This window comes from Oncorhynchus mykiss, chromosome 1 (genome assembly GCF_057628025.1).
Source record: "Oncorhynchus mykiss isolate SJ-2025 chromosome 1, ASM5762802v1, whole genome shotgun sequence".
NCBI classification, from domain to species: Eukaryota; Metazoa; Chordata; class Actinopteri; order Salmoniformes; family Salmonidae; genus Oncorhynchus; species Oncorhynchus mykiss.
This window is the reverse complement of record NC_143022.1, coordinates 73,042,828-73,056,662: the sequence shown is the minus strand read 5'-3', so window position 1 is coordinate 73,056,662 and position 13,835 is coordinate 73,042,828. Positions and strand designations below refer to the sequence as shown.

Here is a 13,835-nt window from a genome sequence, read left to right as displayed (position 1 = left end):
TGGCTTTGGGGTCCTTTACTCTGCCATTCAGATGCTATTGGTTAGATCAGATCCATAATCACAAACACACAGATCCACAATGACCAGATGCAACAACTGAGCTTTTGTCATGTCGCTGTTGGCCTATATTAAGAACAGCAGCAGGAAAATAAAATGATTAGTCAAGTCTTCTACGATGTGTTGACATCAGAGGTGTTGTGGCGCTATCACTGTCTGTGTCAATGGAAAAAATGACAGAGGGGACACTGGAAAATGGGGCAATAGGGAGGGTGGGGGGTGAGAGGCATGTGCTGAGATCAAGATCTGTGAGCAACAAGAATGCAACAGCAACGAGGTCATTGGTAGTTGAGGCCACTCATGCGTCTCTTCTATTTTGCTCTGATTAGAGAAGGGTCTTGACACCATAATGTCAGACCAATTCATATTCTATATGATGCAGAAAACAGGGAGGAGCAAACATCACCTCTGACCTAGGTATTTCTCTACTGATCAACCAGTTCATGTTAAGTGAAGTGTGGTCTCACCCTGAGCCTGAGTCTACACAGGCTAATAATAGCACTGGTCTGAGGGTTATATGGAGTGACTAAAATAATGAACATTAACAATATGAATATAATTCGAATTTACAATATGCAAAGACTAGTGTTGGAAAGGTATGATAGAACATGTCTTGTTAGTATGTATCCACAGTTAATTACTTCACAGTTGTGAAGTCGTAAAGACCACCCATTTCTTTTGTGCACATTGTAGTTGAGCTTATCTAATCGGGCATGTGTCATATGTCACGACTATATGATTCTTCTAGGTACAGCTATTGTGCACAATGTGAATAGGTCTTTGTCACTTCTAATAATAAAGGGCATCACATACCAGCCAGTATAAATATCACCATTTGTGATTTATTACCAGGGGTTTAATATACATAGTAATATGAATATTCATACAAGAGCTATTTTTCATGTACAAATTACAAATACATAAACTGGTTTCTCAACTCTTCTGTTTAAAATGTACAAAATTTCTCCCACGGCTGTCCCATAGCAGCTTTGCAACCTGGCAAGACTTTTACACATTGCAGTAAAATGCTGAAAAATATTTCTTTAAAGTATGAAAAAAAATTAAGCAAAACTTCATTTAATTTTTGTTCAAAGAAATAAAACAATATCTCAAGAAAATAAATGAATGAGTAGGGAATATGACTGCTCCACAGGGCAGGCAAGAGAATAAAACCAAACAAATCCAAAAATAAAACAAAAAAATAAAAACCTGCTATTGTCCAATGTCCCAGACACAGAAGTAGTTTTGTGTTTGCATTTATAATTAATACAAAAAATGCCTAGAAAAAAAGCTTATTCCAAAGAATTTACATGAACAACATTCTATTACAGTAATGTGCATACTGCATGTTTGTGTGAAGCCACAGAGCAAAGATCAGATGGCTGTCCATCCATGGCCAGGCAAGCAGTCCTCCGCAGTCACCGTACAAGGAGGAGGAAGAGAAGGGCTGGAAAGAAGAGGGAGAACGGGGAAAACGAAAGGATGGCTGGCCTCTTCACTCAATTAAATATCCACACACAAGGCATTTTGGACTGGGTGGAAAATAAAACGTTATCCCCCAGTAGGAGTTCATAGGGTTTGTCGTTACATTAGGAGAGCGAATGCTTCTCTAGCGCGCATAAACTCCTTATAATATAAAAAATAAAAACGGACAAAAACCAGACAAAACAAACATACATTTTATACAATGCTGTGTTTCTCCCCCGCACCCAGGCACCACATAGTAGGTTAAATTGGAACTTTATCTCAAGTAAATTATTTTTGTTGTTTTATTTAGTGTGTTTTTATACAGTGCAGAGTATATGGGCTTGGATTAAATAAGGGTATTTTTTTTTAGTGTTTTGTGTTTCCCTCTAGTGGCTGTGGGGGCTCACTCCCTCTCTGTGGACACTGCTGCCTCCCCCTGTTCCCTGGCCACACAGTAGTTAGGCCGCTCAGAGGGGGTGTATCCCGGCAGGCACACACACTTGTAGGATCCTTGCGTGTTGATACATTTGGAGTTCTTGCAGAGGGACATCCGGTTGTTGAGCTCAGAACACTCATTCACATCTGTGTAAAAGAGAGGAGGAGAATCATGTTAGCAGTCTACATACACTACCATGAGAAACAGAGGCCTCAAGTCCTCAACTGGCAGCTTCATTAAATAGTCCCCTGCAAAACACCAGTCTCAACGTCAACAGTGAAGAGGCGACTCCGGGATGCTGGCTTTCTAGGCGGAGTTCCTCTGTCCTGAGCCTGTGTTCATTTGCCATTCTTAATCTTTTCTTTTTATTGGTCAGTCTGAGATATTACTTTTTCTTTGCAACACTGCCTAGAAGGCCAGCATCCCGGAGTCACCTCTTCGAATGTTGATGATGAGACTGGTGTTTTGCATGTACTATTTAATGAAGCTGCCAGTTACTGAGATATTACTTTTTCTTTGCAACACTGCCTAGAAGGCCAGCATCCCGGAGTCACGTCTTCGAATGTTGATGTTGAGACTGGTGTTTTGCGTGTACTATTTAATGAAGCTGCCTGTTGAGGACTTGTGAGGCGTCTGTTTCTCAAACCAGACACTAATGTACTTGTCCACTTGCTCAGTTGTGCACCGGGGCCTTCCACTCCTCTTTCTGTTCTGGTTAGAGCCAGTTTGTGCTGTTCTGTGAAGGGAGTAGTACACAGTGTTGTACGAGATATTCTGTTTCTTGACAATTTCTCACATGGAATAGCCTTCTTTTCTCAGAACAAGAATAGACTGACGAGTTTCAGAAGAAAGTAGTTTGTTTCTGGCGATTTTGAGCCTGTAATCGAACCCACAAATGCTGATGATCCAGATACTCAACTAGTCTAAAGAAGGCCAGTTGTATTGCTTCTTTAATCAGGACAACAGTTTTCAACTGTGCTAACACAATTGCAAAAGGGTTTTCTAATGATCAATTAGCCTTTTAAAATTATAAACTTGGATTAGCTAACAATGTGCCATTGGAACACAGGAGTGATGGTTGCTGATAATGTGCCTCTGTACGCCTATGTAGATATTCCATAAAAAATCTGCCGTTTCCAGCTACAATACTCATTTACAATATTAACTGTAAGTGCTGTTATTGTGAAGTGGAAATGTCTAGGAGCAACAATGGCTCAGCCACAAAATGGTAGGCCACACAAGCTCACAGAACGGGACCGCCGAGTGCTGAAACGCGTAAAAATAATCTGTAACACCCACTACCGAGTTGCAAACGGCCTCTGGAAGACATGAACTGTGTGTCGGGAGCTTCGGGGTTTGCAATGCAATGGGTTTCCATGGCGGAGCAGCCGCACACAAGTCTATGATCACCAAGCGTCGGCTGGAGTGGAGTAAAGCTCACCGCCATTAGACTCTGGAGCAATGGAAACTCGTTCCCCCGAGTGATGAATCACGCTTCACCATCTGGCAAACCGACAGATGCCAGGAAAACGCTACCTGCCCGAATGCATAGTGCCAACCGTAAAGTTTGGTGGAGGAGGAATAATGGTGTGGGGCGGTTTTTCATGGTTCGGGCTAGGCCCCTTAGTTCCAGTGAAGGGAAATTTTAACACCACAGCATACAATGACATTCTTGACGATTCTGGGCTTCCAACTTTGTGGCAACAGTTTGGAGAAGGCCCTTTCCTGTTTCAGCATGACAATGCCCCTGTGCACAAAGCAAGGTCCATACAGAAATGGTTTGTCGAGATCGGTGTGGAAGAACTTGACTGGCCTGCACAGAGCCATGACCTCAACCCCATCGAACACCTTTGGGATGAACTGGAACGTTGACTGTGAGCCTGACCTAATCACCTAACATCCGTGCCCAACCTCAATAATGCTCTTGTGGCTGAATGGAAACAAGTCCCCGCAACAATGATCCAACATCTAGTGGAAAGCCTTCCCAGAAGAGGGGAGGCTGTTATAGCAGCAAAGGGGTGACCAACTCCATGTTAATGCCCATGATTTTGAAATTAGATGTTCGACGAGCAGGTGTCCACATACTATTGGTCATGTAGTGTACAATTATCTGTACGGTCCCCTCAATTGAGTAGTGCATTTAAAGCACAGATTCAACCACAAAGACCAGGGAGGTAAAAAAAAAAAAAGGCATCTATTGATAAATGTGTAAAATTTTTTAAATAAAGCAGACATTGAATATCCCTTTGAGCATGGTGAAGTTATTAATTAGGCTTTGGATGGTGTATCAATACACCCAGTCACTACAAAGATACAGGCGTCTTTTCTAACTCAGCTGCCGGAGAGGAAGGAAACTGCTCAGGGATTTCAATATGAGGCCAATGGTGATTTAAAACAGTTTCATAGATGAATGGTTGTGATATGAGAAAACTGTTGTAGTTACTCAACAATACTAAGCTAAATGACTGAGTGAAAAGAAGGAAGCCTGTACAGAATAACAAATATTCCAAAACATGCATCCTGTTTGCAACAAGGCACTTAAGTAATACTGCAAAAAATATGGAAAAGAAATAAACATTCTGTCCTGAATACAAAGCGTTATGTTTGGGGCAAATCCAATATCACTGAGTACCACTCTTCATATTGTCAAACATGGTGGTGGCTGTGTCATATCATGGGTATGCTTGTCATCGGCAAGAGAGTTTTTAAAGATAAAATAAATGGAATAGAATTGACCACAGGCAAAATCCTAGAGGTAAACCTGGTTCAGTCTGCTTTCCAACAGACACTGGGAGACTAGTTCACCTTTCAGCAGGACAATAACCTAAAACACATGGCCAAATCTACACTGGAGTTGCTTAACAAGACAACATTACATTTTTCTGAGTGGCCTAGTTACAGTTTTTAATTAAATCGGCTTGAAAATCTATGGAAAGACTTGAAAATGGCTGTCTAGCAACGATAAACAATTCAGGTGTGCAAAGCTCTTTAGAGACTTACCCCAAAAGACTCACAGCTGTAATCGGCACCAAAGGTGCTTCTACAAAGTATTGACTCAGGGGTGTGAATACTTATGTAAATTAGATATTTCTGTATTTAATTTTCAATAAATTTACAAACATTTCTAAAAGCATATTTTCACTTTCTCATTATTGGTTATTGTGTGTAGATGGGTGAGAATTGTATTTATTTAATAACTTTTGAATTGAGGCTGTAACACAACAAAATGTGGAATAAATCAAGGGGTATGAATACTTTCTGAAGGCACTGTACACACTAAGAAGCAGATACTGTAAATGCAATAAGGTAAATTATTCCATCCTCTATACATAAAGACCAAACATATGACCACAGCATCTGATTATTTATTTTTTTAAATCCCTCTTGAATATACTACAACCAGATACTATAGCAATATAATTATATCTTCATGGTCTATTGGAGGGATTGGCAACTGGTTCAAGGGGACCACAGTGTTCTCTCTTTTCTCTGTGTGCATGTCCAGAGTGATACATTTCGGGAAGAAAGAATATCAAACAAGCACTCAAGTTAAAGGGTTGGCAGAATTCCTAGAAACGCTGCGAGGCCTGGTAGTTTAGTTTGGTCTCCTAGAGCAACTGTGCCGCGTTGTTATGGTACATTTGAGTGCAATGTGTATAAAGAGCCCTTTGGGGCTTGTGAGCTAAGTGGCTAGGCTCACCTCGGGGCAGTACTCAGGGCTTAGGGAAAGCGTGGACCACTGGGTGTGTAGTCTGAAGTGGCTACAGAGTGCTGTGTGTGCGTATGTCCAACCGTCATGGTTAGCAAGAAAATACAGTGGCACCATGTCAAATTAAGTTTAAGTGCTGTGGTTGCAGGTTCACCTGCCTCATCTGAAGCCTCTTCTTTTAGGGTGATGCTATAGGCCACCAAGTGCAAACTGTCAGTATCTGAAGAATAAATGTGTGATGTTAAATAAGGTCTCTGATGCTAACAGACCTTGGTCTTGGTGATCTGAACATTGACTGGTTGTCATCGAGTTGTCCTCTCAAAAGAAACCTTTAACTATGATTATCACTCAACCAATTAGAATGTATACCAATAGTATTGGATCTCTGACATCAACTTGTATTGATCATATCTACAGTTGATGTCGGAAGTTTACATACACCATTTAAACTCAAGTTTTTCACAATTCCTGACATTTAATCCTAGTAAAAATTCCCTGTCTTAGTCTGCCTGTCAATTAGGATCACCACTTTATTTTAATTATGTGAAATGTCAGAATAATAGTAGAGAGAATGATTTATTTCAGCTTTTATTTCTTTCATCACATTCCCAGTGGGTTAGAAGTTTACATACACTCAATTAGTACTTGGTAGCATTGCCATAAAAATGTTTAACTTGGCCTCCTGGGTGGCACAGTGGTCTAGGGCACTGCATCGCAGTGCTAGCTGTGCCACCAGAGACTCTGGGTTCGCGCCCAGGCTCTGTCGCAGCCGGCCGCGACCGGGAGGTCCATGGGGCGACGCACAGTTGTCCGGGTTAGGGAGGGTTTGGCTGGTAGGGATATCCTTGACTCATCGCGCACTAGCGGTAAAATTAAAATAAAAAACAAACTTAACTTGGGTAAAATGTTTCGGGTAGCTTCCCACAATAAGTTGGGTGAATTTTGGCCCATTTCTCCTGACAGAGCTGGTGTAACCGTGTCACGTTTGTGGGCCTCCTTGCTCACACACGCTTTTTCAGTTCTGCCTACAAATTGTCTATAGGATTGAGGTCAGGGCTTTGTGATGGCCACTCCAATACCTTGACTTTGTTGTCCTTAAGCTATTTTGCCACAAGTTTGGAAGTATGCTTGGGGTCATTGTCCATTTGGAAGACCCATTTGTGACATTCTGACTGATGTCTTGAGATGTTGCTTCAATATATCCACATAATTCTCCATCCTCTTGATGCCATCTATTTTGTGAAGTTCACCAGTCCCTCTTCCCACAGCAAAGCACCCCCACAACATGATGCTGCCACCCCCGTGTTTCACGGCTGGTATGGAGTTCTTCGGCTTGCAAGCCTCCCCCTTTTACCTACAAACATAAAGATGGTCATTATGGCCAAACAGTTCTATTTTTGTTTCATCAGACCAGAGGACATTTCTCCAGAAAGTACGATCTTTATTGCATCATCTTTTATCCCATGATGAAGTCATTGGTTGATTAAGTCTGCTGTCTGATCAAAAAATTAAAGGAGTCATGTTTTGTAGCAACTTTTGTGTTTCGTCGATTGCACGATCACTCTAGCAGCGAGTAGATATGGTTGTCCTTGTTCAATAGAGCCATTGGACCAGTCTCAACAATGTTCTTGTCTGCCATGATATTGCAGGATATGTAGGTTGACTCATTTTCCCTGGCTTTGTAAAGACCACAGCCTGACGGGAGCCCTACTTACTTCTTTGGACCCTCGAAGGCTGGATTTTCAAAGCAGGGCGGTACTAGTTTCTACCGGTTCACGGGGAGCTATGTTACCATGCACTGTCTATCAGAGATGGCTAGCTAAATAATTATAATGGCTGCTTGTGATGATTCCTCTTTCCAGGGCTGGACAACAAAACACGCTTTGATGTTCTTTTACATACAAACATGACAAACAAGTCAATTGTTTTGCTATCGGTAGCTAGCTAGCAATATAGCTCTCTTTTCACGAGGCAGTGTTCAGTACAGTATAATTACATGATCGATTCGGCCATAACGGGGCTTGCTAGTACAATTACAAGTTGAGCTAGCTAGCTATACCCAAAATGTACTGTATCCGAATGTTATAGGTAACTAGCTAGCTATACGTTTAAATAAAAATGAATTACACGATTTCGGATTACAATCTTCAATAGCCCCCGAATAAAGCGTGCCGTGACTATGGAAATTATATATTTTGGATCGGGGGAGGATGGACAAAAATCTAAAATGTTATGTTATTTTTTGCTTTCAATCTTGAATAGCTCTTACACAAAAGCGTGTTATGACTATGAAAATCATTTATTCAGAATCAGGGGAGGATGGCAAAAATCAGCTTTTTTCTTCTTGAAATTTATTTTTTTTAAAACATTGTATTATCTTCGATAGCTCTTACACAAAGTGTGCCATGACTATGAAAATTATATCTTCTGAATCGGGGGAGGATGGAAAAAAAAATCTACACAAAGCGCACTGTCATGACTCTCTTGTGAGGATCCAAAAGGATCAGGTTACAGTGGATTTAGCTCTACAGTGCTCTCTGTCCCGCAGAGGGGGAGAGGGATGGATGTGGAGGTTTTATGACACCTCATACATCGTAAATCATAGACTGCAGGTGATTTCCTTTGTGGCCTAGTTTGGGGGATCGGAATGTCTGTGTGCCTTATGAAGAGTTTACCAGCCCAAGAACTTTAACATTAAACAATGGACACCGGCACAATATATTTCATCCTCCGAATGTTGGGGATGATGAGGGATGGAATATGGAAAATTAATGTCTATTTTGTGATGTCATAAAAATGATCAGAAAGACTGTATAACAAGATAACTAACTCTGAAAGTGTACACTTCCTAGTTATCAGGTTTGCATCTACATGTTGTATACAATAAATTATTAAGTATAAGAATACTTTTGAAAATATAGAAATGTGGTTTTAGCCTTCTAAATGCAATAATGGCTTTTCATATAAATACACCTGGGCCCAGTCAGTAACCACGCCCATGGGAGCACATACATTGTGTAAACAGGATGGAACGCCCTCCAAGGCCAGAGTGCTTAAAAGGACTCGCTGATAATTTAAATAAAGACCAGACAGCGTGGAGCAGTGGCTACATGGCTGAAAAGGTTGAGACCAGAAAATGTGAACAGTTTGCACTGTTCTGTGAAGGGAGTAGTACACAGCTTTGTACAAGATCTTCAGTTTCCGGGCAATTTCCCCCGATTCAGAATATAGCATTTTATTTTTTTAATTTGACCCATTTTTCTCCCCAATTTTGTGGTATCCAATTGTTTTAGTAGCTACTATCTTGTCTCATTGCTACAATGTGTCAGAGGAAACACCGTGCACCTGGCAACCTTGGTTAGCGCGCACTGCCCCCGGCCCGCCACAGGAGTCGCTGGTGCGCGATGAGACAAGGACATCCCTACCGGCCAAGCCCTCCCTAACCCGGATGACGCTAGGCCAATTGTGCGTCGCCCCACGGACCTCCCGGTCGCGGCCGGTTACGACAGAGCCTGGGCGAGCCAGAGTCTCTGATGGCACAGCTGGCGCTGCAGTACAGCGCCCTTAACCACTGTGCCACCCGGGAGGCCTAGAAGGAGTGTAGGAGCTATTGAAGATTGAAAGCTATTTAATTTTTTTATAAACCACATTTCAAACAACAACAAAAAGCTGTGGATTTTTGTCCATCCTTCACAGTTTGAGAATATATCATTTTCATAGTCATGGTACCCTTGGAAATCTTCCAAGATGGAGTAGCAGTCAGACGTCTTTGTCCTGTCATGTCCCTTGTATATATCTTTTTACACCTTTATCTTTTAAAAATATTTTCTTAAACCTCAACTTGTAAATACTCTCCTGCAACCCGCCTCACCCAATGTGGCGCGGATCTGCTTTTGTCTAAAGTATTTCAATTTACTGGAATCCCTCAACTGAAGCTAGCCAGCTAACTACCTACCAGCTATCAGTTAGCAAACCATTGCTAGGGGTCATCAGCTAACCTTTAGCTCGGAAAGCTCTCGCCAGTTCGAACGATGTGACTCAAACCAGAGCATAACGGACCTATTTCTCTCCATATCCCTGGATTCCTACAACAAACTCTGAACATTTTCATCTGGATCTTCGCAACTAGCTAACCGCAATCCCGGGTGACCACTCCTGGCTAGCTGGTTTCATGCATGTTAACATTAGAAGCCTACTACCTAAGTTTGTTTTACTCACTGCTTTAACCTACCAGGTAAAACTCCAAATCTGTAAACACGGGCACCCTCATAGATGTCATCCTAACTAACTCGCCCTCCAAATACACCTCTGCTGTTTTCAATCAAGATCTCAGCGATCACTGCCTCAATGCCTGCATCCGTAATGGGTCTGCGACCAAACGACCACCCCTCATCACTGTCAAACGCTCCCTAAAACACTTTTGCGAGCAGGCCTTTCTAAATCGACCTGGCCGGGGTATCCTGGAATGACATTGACCTCATCCCGTCAGTAGATGATGCCTGGCTATTCTTTAAAAGTGCTTTCCTCACCATCTTAAATTAGCATGCCCCATTCCAAAACTTTAGAACTAGGAATAGATATAGTCCTTGGTTCACTCCAGACCTGTCTGCCCTTGACCAGCACAAAAACAACCTGTGGCGTTCTGCATTAGCATCGAATAGCCCCCGTGATATGCAACTTTTCATGGAAGTTAGGAACAAATACATGTATACACAGGCAGTTAGGAAAGCTAAGGCTAGCTTTTTCAAACAGAAATTTGCATCCTGTAGTACTAACACAAAAAAGTTCCGGGACACTGTAAAGTCCACATAGAATAAGAGCACCTCCTCGCAGCTGCCCAATGCTCTGAGGCTAGGAAACACTGTCAACACCTATAAATCCACTATAATTGAGAATTTCAATAAGCATTTCTCTACGACTGGCCATGCTTTCCACCTGGCTACCCCTACCCTGGTCAACTGCCCGCCACCCTCCACCGCAACCCGTCAAAGCCCCCACCATTTCTCTTTTACCCAAATACAGATAGCTGATGTTCTGAAAGAGCTGCAAAATCTGGCCCCCTACAAATCAGCCGGGCTAGACAATCTGGACCCTCTCTTTCTAAAATGATCTGCTGAAATTGTTGCAACCCCTATTATTAGCCTGTTCAACCTCTCTTTTGTATCGTCTGAGATCCCCAAAGATTGGAAAGCTGCCGCGGTCATCCCCCTCTTCAAAGGGGGTGACTTTCTAGACCCAAACTGCTACAGACCTATCTATCCTACCTTTCTAAGGTCTTCGAAAGCCAAGTTAACAAACAGATTACCAACCATTTCGAATCCCACCGTACCTTCTCCGCTATGCAATCTGGTTTCAGAGCTGGCCATGGGTGCACCTCAGCCACGCTCAAGGTCCTAAACGACATCATAACCGCCATCGATAAGAGACATTACTGTGCGGCCGTATTCATTGACCTAGCCAAGGCTTTCGACTCTGTCAATCACTACATTCTTATTGGCAGACTCGACAGCCTTGGTTTCTCAAATGATTGTCTCACCTGGTTTACCAACTACTTCTCTGATAGAGTTCAGTGTGTCAAATCGGAGGGCCTGTTGTCCGGACCTCTGGCAGTCTCTACAGAGGTGCCACAGGGTTCAATCCTCGGGCCGACTCTCTTCTCTGAATACATCAATGATGTTGCTCTTGCTGCTGGTGATTCTCTGATACAACTCTACGCAGACGACACCATTCTGTATACTTCTGGCCCCTCTTTGGACACTGTGTTAACTAATCTCCAGATGAGCTTCAATGCCATACAACTCTCCTTCCGTGGCCTCCAACTGATCTTAAACACAAGTAAAACTAAATGCATGCTATTCAACTGATCACTGCCCGCACCTGCTTGCCTGTCCAGCATCACTACTCTGGACAGCTCTGACTTAGAATACGTGGACAACTACAAATACCTAGGTGTCTGGTTAGACTGTAAACTCTCCTTCCAGACTCACATTAAGCATCTCCAATCTAGAATTGGCTTCCTATATTGCAACAAAGCATCCTTCACTCATGCTGCCAAACATACCTTCGTAAAACTGACCATCCTACCGATCCTCGACTTCGGTGATGTCATCTATAAAATAGCCTCCAACACTCTACTCAACAAACTGAATGCAGTCTATCACAGTGCCATCCGTTTTGTCACCAAAGCCCCATACACTACCCACCATTGCGACCTGTACGCTCTCGTTGGTTGGCCCTCGCTTCATACTCGTCGCCAAACCCACTGGCTACAGGTTATCTACAAGTCTCTGCTAGGTAAAGCCCCGCCTTATCTCAGCTCATTGGTCACCATAGCAGCACCCACTCGTAGCACGCGCTCCAGCAGGTATATCTCACTGGTCACCCCCTGGTCTCACTGCTTTTTGTTCTATGTTGCTCTGTCTGTATCCTAAGTCTTGCTTGTCCTATGTTGTCCTGTCTGTATGCTCTGTCTTGCTTGTCCTATGTTGCTCTGCGTGTGCTCACTGCTCAATGATTGTCTATATTGTAATTGTTTTTAATAACCTGCCCAGGGACTGCGGTTGAAAATTAGCCAGCTGGCTAAAACCGGCACTTTTACTGAAACGTTGATTAATGTACACTGTCCCTGTAAAAATAAAATAAACTCAAACTCAAAGCCAATTCCTCCTTTGGTCGTCAGTTATCTGCTGACTGGAACGAACTGCAAAAATCTCTGAAGCTGGAGACTCTTATCTCCCTCACTAGCTTTAAGCACCAGCTGTCAGAGCAGCTCACAGATCACTGCACCTGTACATAGCCCATCTGTAAACACCCAATCTATCTACCTACCTCATCCCCATACTGTATTTATTTATTTATCTTGCTCCTTTGCACCCCAGTATCTCTACTTGCACATTCATCTTCTGCACATCTACCATTCCAGTGTTTAATTGCTATATTGTAATTACTTCGCCACCATGGCCAATTTATTGCCTTAACTCCCTTATCTTACCTCATTTGCACTCACTGTATATAGACTTTTTGTTTTCTTTTGTTCTACTGTATTATTGACTATGTTTTGTTTATTCCATGTGTAACTCTGTGTTGTTGTATGTGTCGAATTGCTACACTTTATCTTGGCCAGGTCGCAGTTGCAAATGAGAACTTGTTCTCAACTAGCCTTCCTGGTTAAATAAAGGTGAAATAAACAAATAAAATAAAACCCTTTGTGTAAGAGCTATTGAAGATTTAATGGACCCATCCAAAATCCTATCATTAAATAAATTAATGATAATAATAATAAAAAGTGTGGATTTTTCTCCATCCAAATCTGATTCAGAATATTCCATCTTAATAGTCATGCTTGGTTCAATAGCTATTGATGAGAGAACCAAATACCCACAGAATATTCAATATAAAACAGATTCTACCTTGGTGCTAAATCTACCTTTCAAATCACATTGGCAGATAACAGCTGGCTAATCATAGATTTTATTTGGAATGTCTAGCCAGCGTATTATGAAAGCTAGCTAGCTAGATTTTGGTTTAGATAAACAAATGTAGTTTAATAATTAGATAGCTAGCTAATTTAGCTACATTACCTCTGCCCGACTTCTTAGTAAGATAACTGATGAAATGTATAAAAATAAATAGTTATTCGCAGCTGATGTTCTACTTCTTCTTTATGTGAATTTCTGGCATACTAGACGCTTTTTCCATATTGCCGCCTTTGTCACTTTGCATTCCACATGGAGACCAGTGGGGGGAAAAGTCCTCACTTGTCATAATTGAGTAAAAGTAAAGATACCTTAACAGAAAATGTAAAAGTAAAGATACCTTAACAGAAAATGGCTCAAGTAAAAGTGAGTTACCCAGTAAAATACTACTTGACTACAAGTCTAAAAGTATCTGGTTTTAAATGTACATAAGTACAGTGGTAGAAAAAGTACTTAATTGTCATAAAAGTACAAAGTAAAAGTAAAAGTAAATGCTAAACATCAAATTCCTTATATTAAGCAAACTAGATGGAACTATATTCGTATTATTTTTAATTACGGATAGAAAGGGACACACTCAACACTCAGACATAATTTACAAACACAGTAGTTGTGTTTTGTGAGTCCGCCAGATCAGAGGCAGTAGGGATGACAAAGTGTTATATTGATAGGTGCCCTAATTCTGTCCTGA

The 13,835-nt window shown here is 41.8% G+C and overlaps 1 protein-coding gene across 20 annotated transcripts in view; it reads right to left on the bottom strand.

Moving 5' to 3' along the window:
- Positions 1 to 877: 877 nt before the first annotated feature.
- ltbp1 (latent transforming growth factor beta binding protein 1) overlaps positions 878 to 13,835 on the bottom strand; it is a 132,363-nt gene continuing 119,405 nt past the window's right edge. For all 20 annotated transcript variants that reach the window (XM_021610250.3, XM_090239211.1, XM_021610266.3 and 17 more), the window contains one exon: positions 878 to 2,106. In XM_021610250.3, coding sequence (XP_021465925.3) covers positions 1,928 to 2,106 — 179 coding nt within the window. In that variant the 3' untranslated portion in view covers positions 878 to 1,927. The remainder of the gene's footprint in view (positions 2,107 to 13,835) is intronic.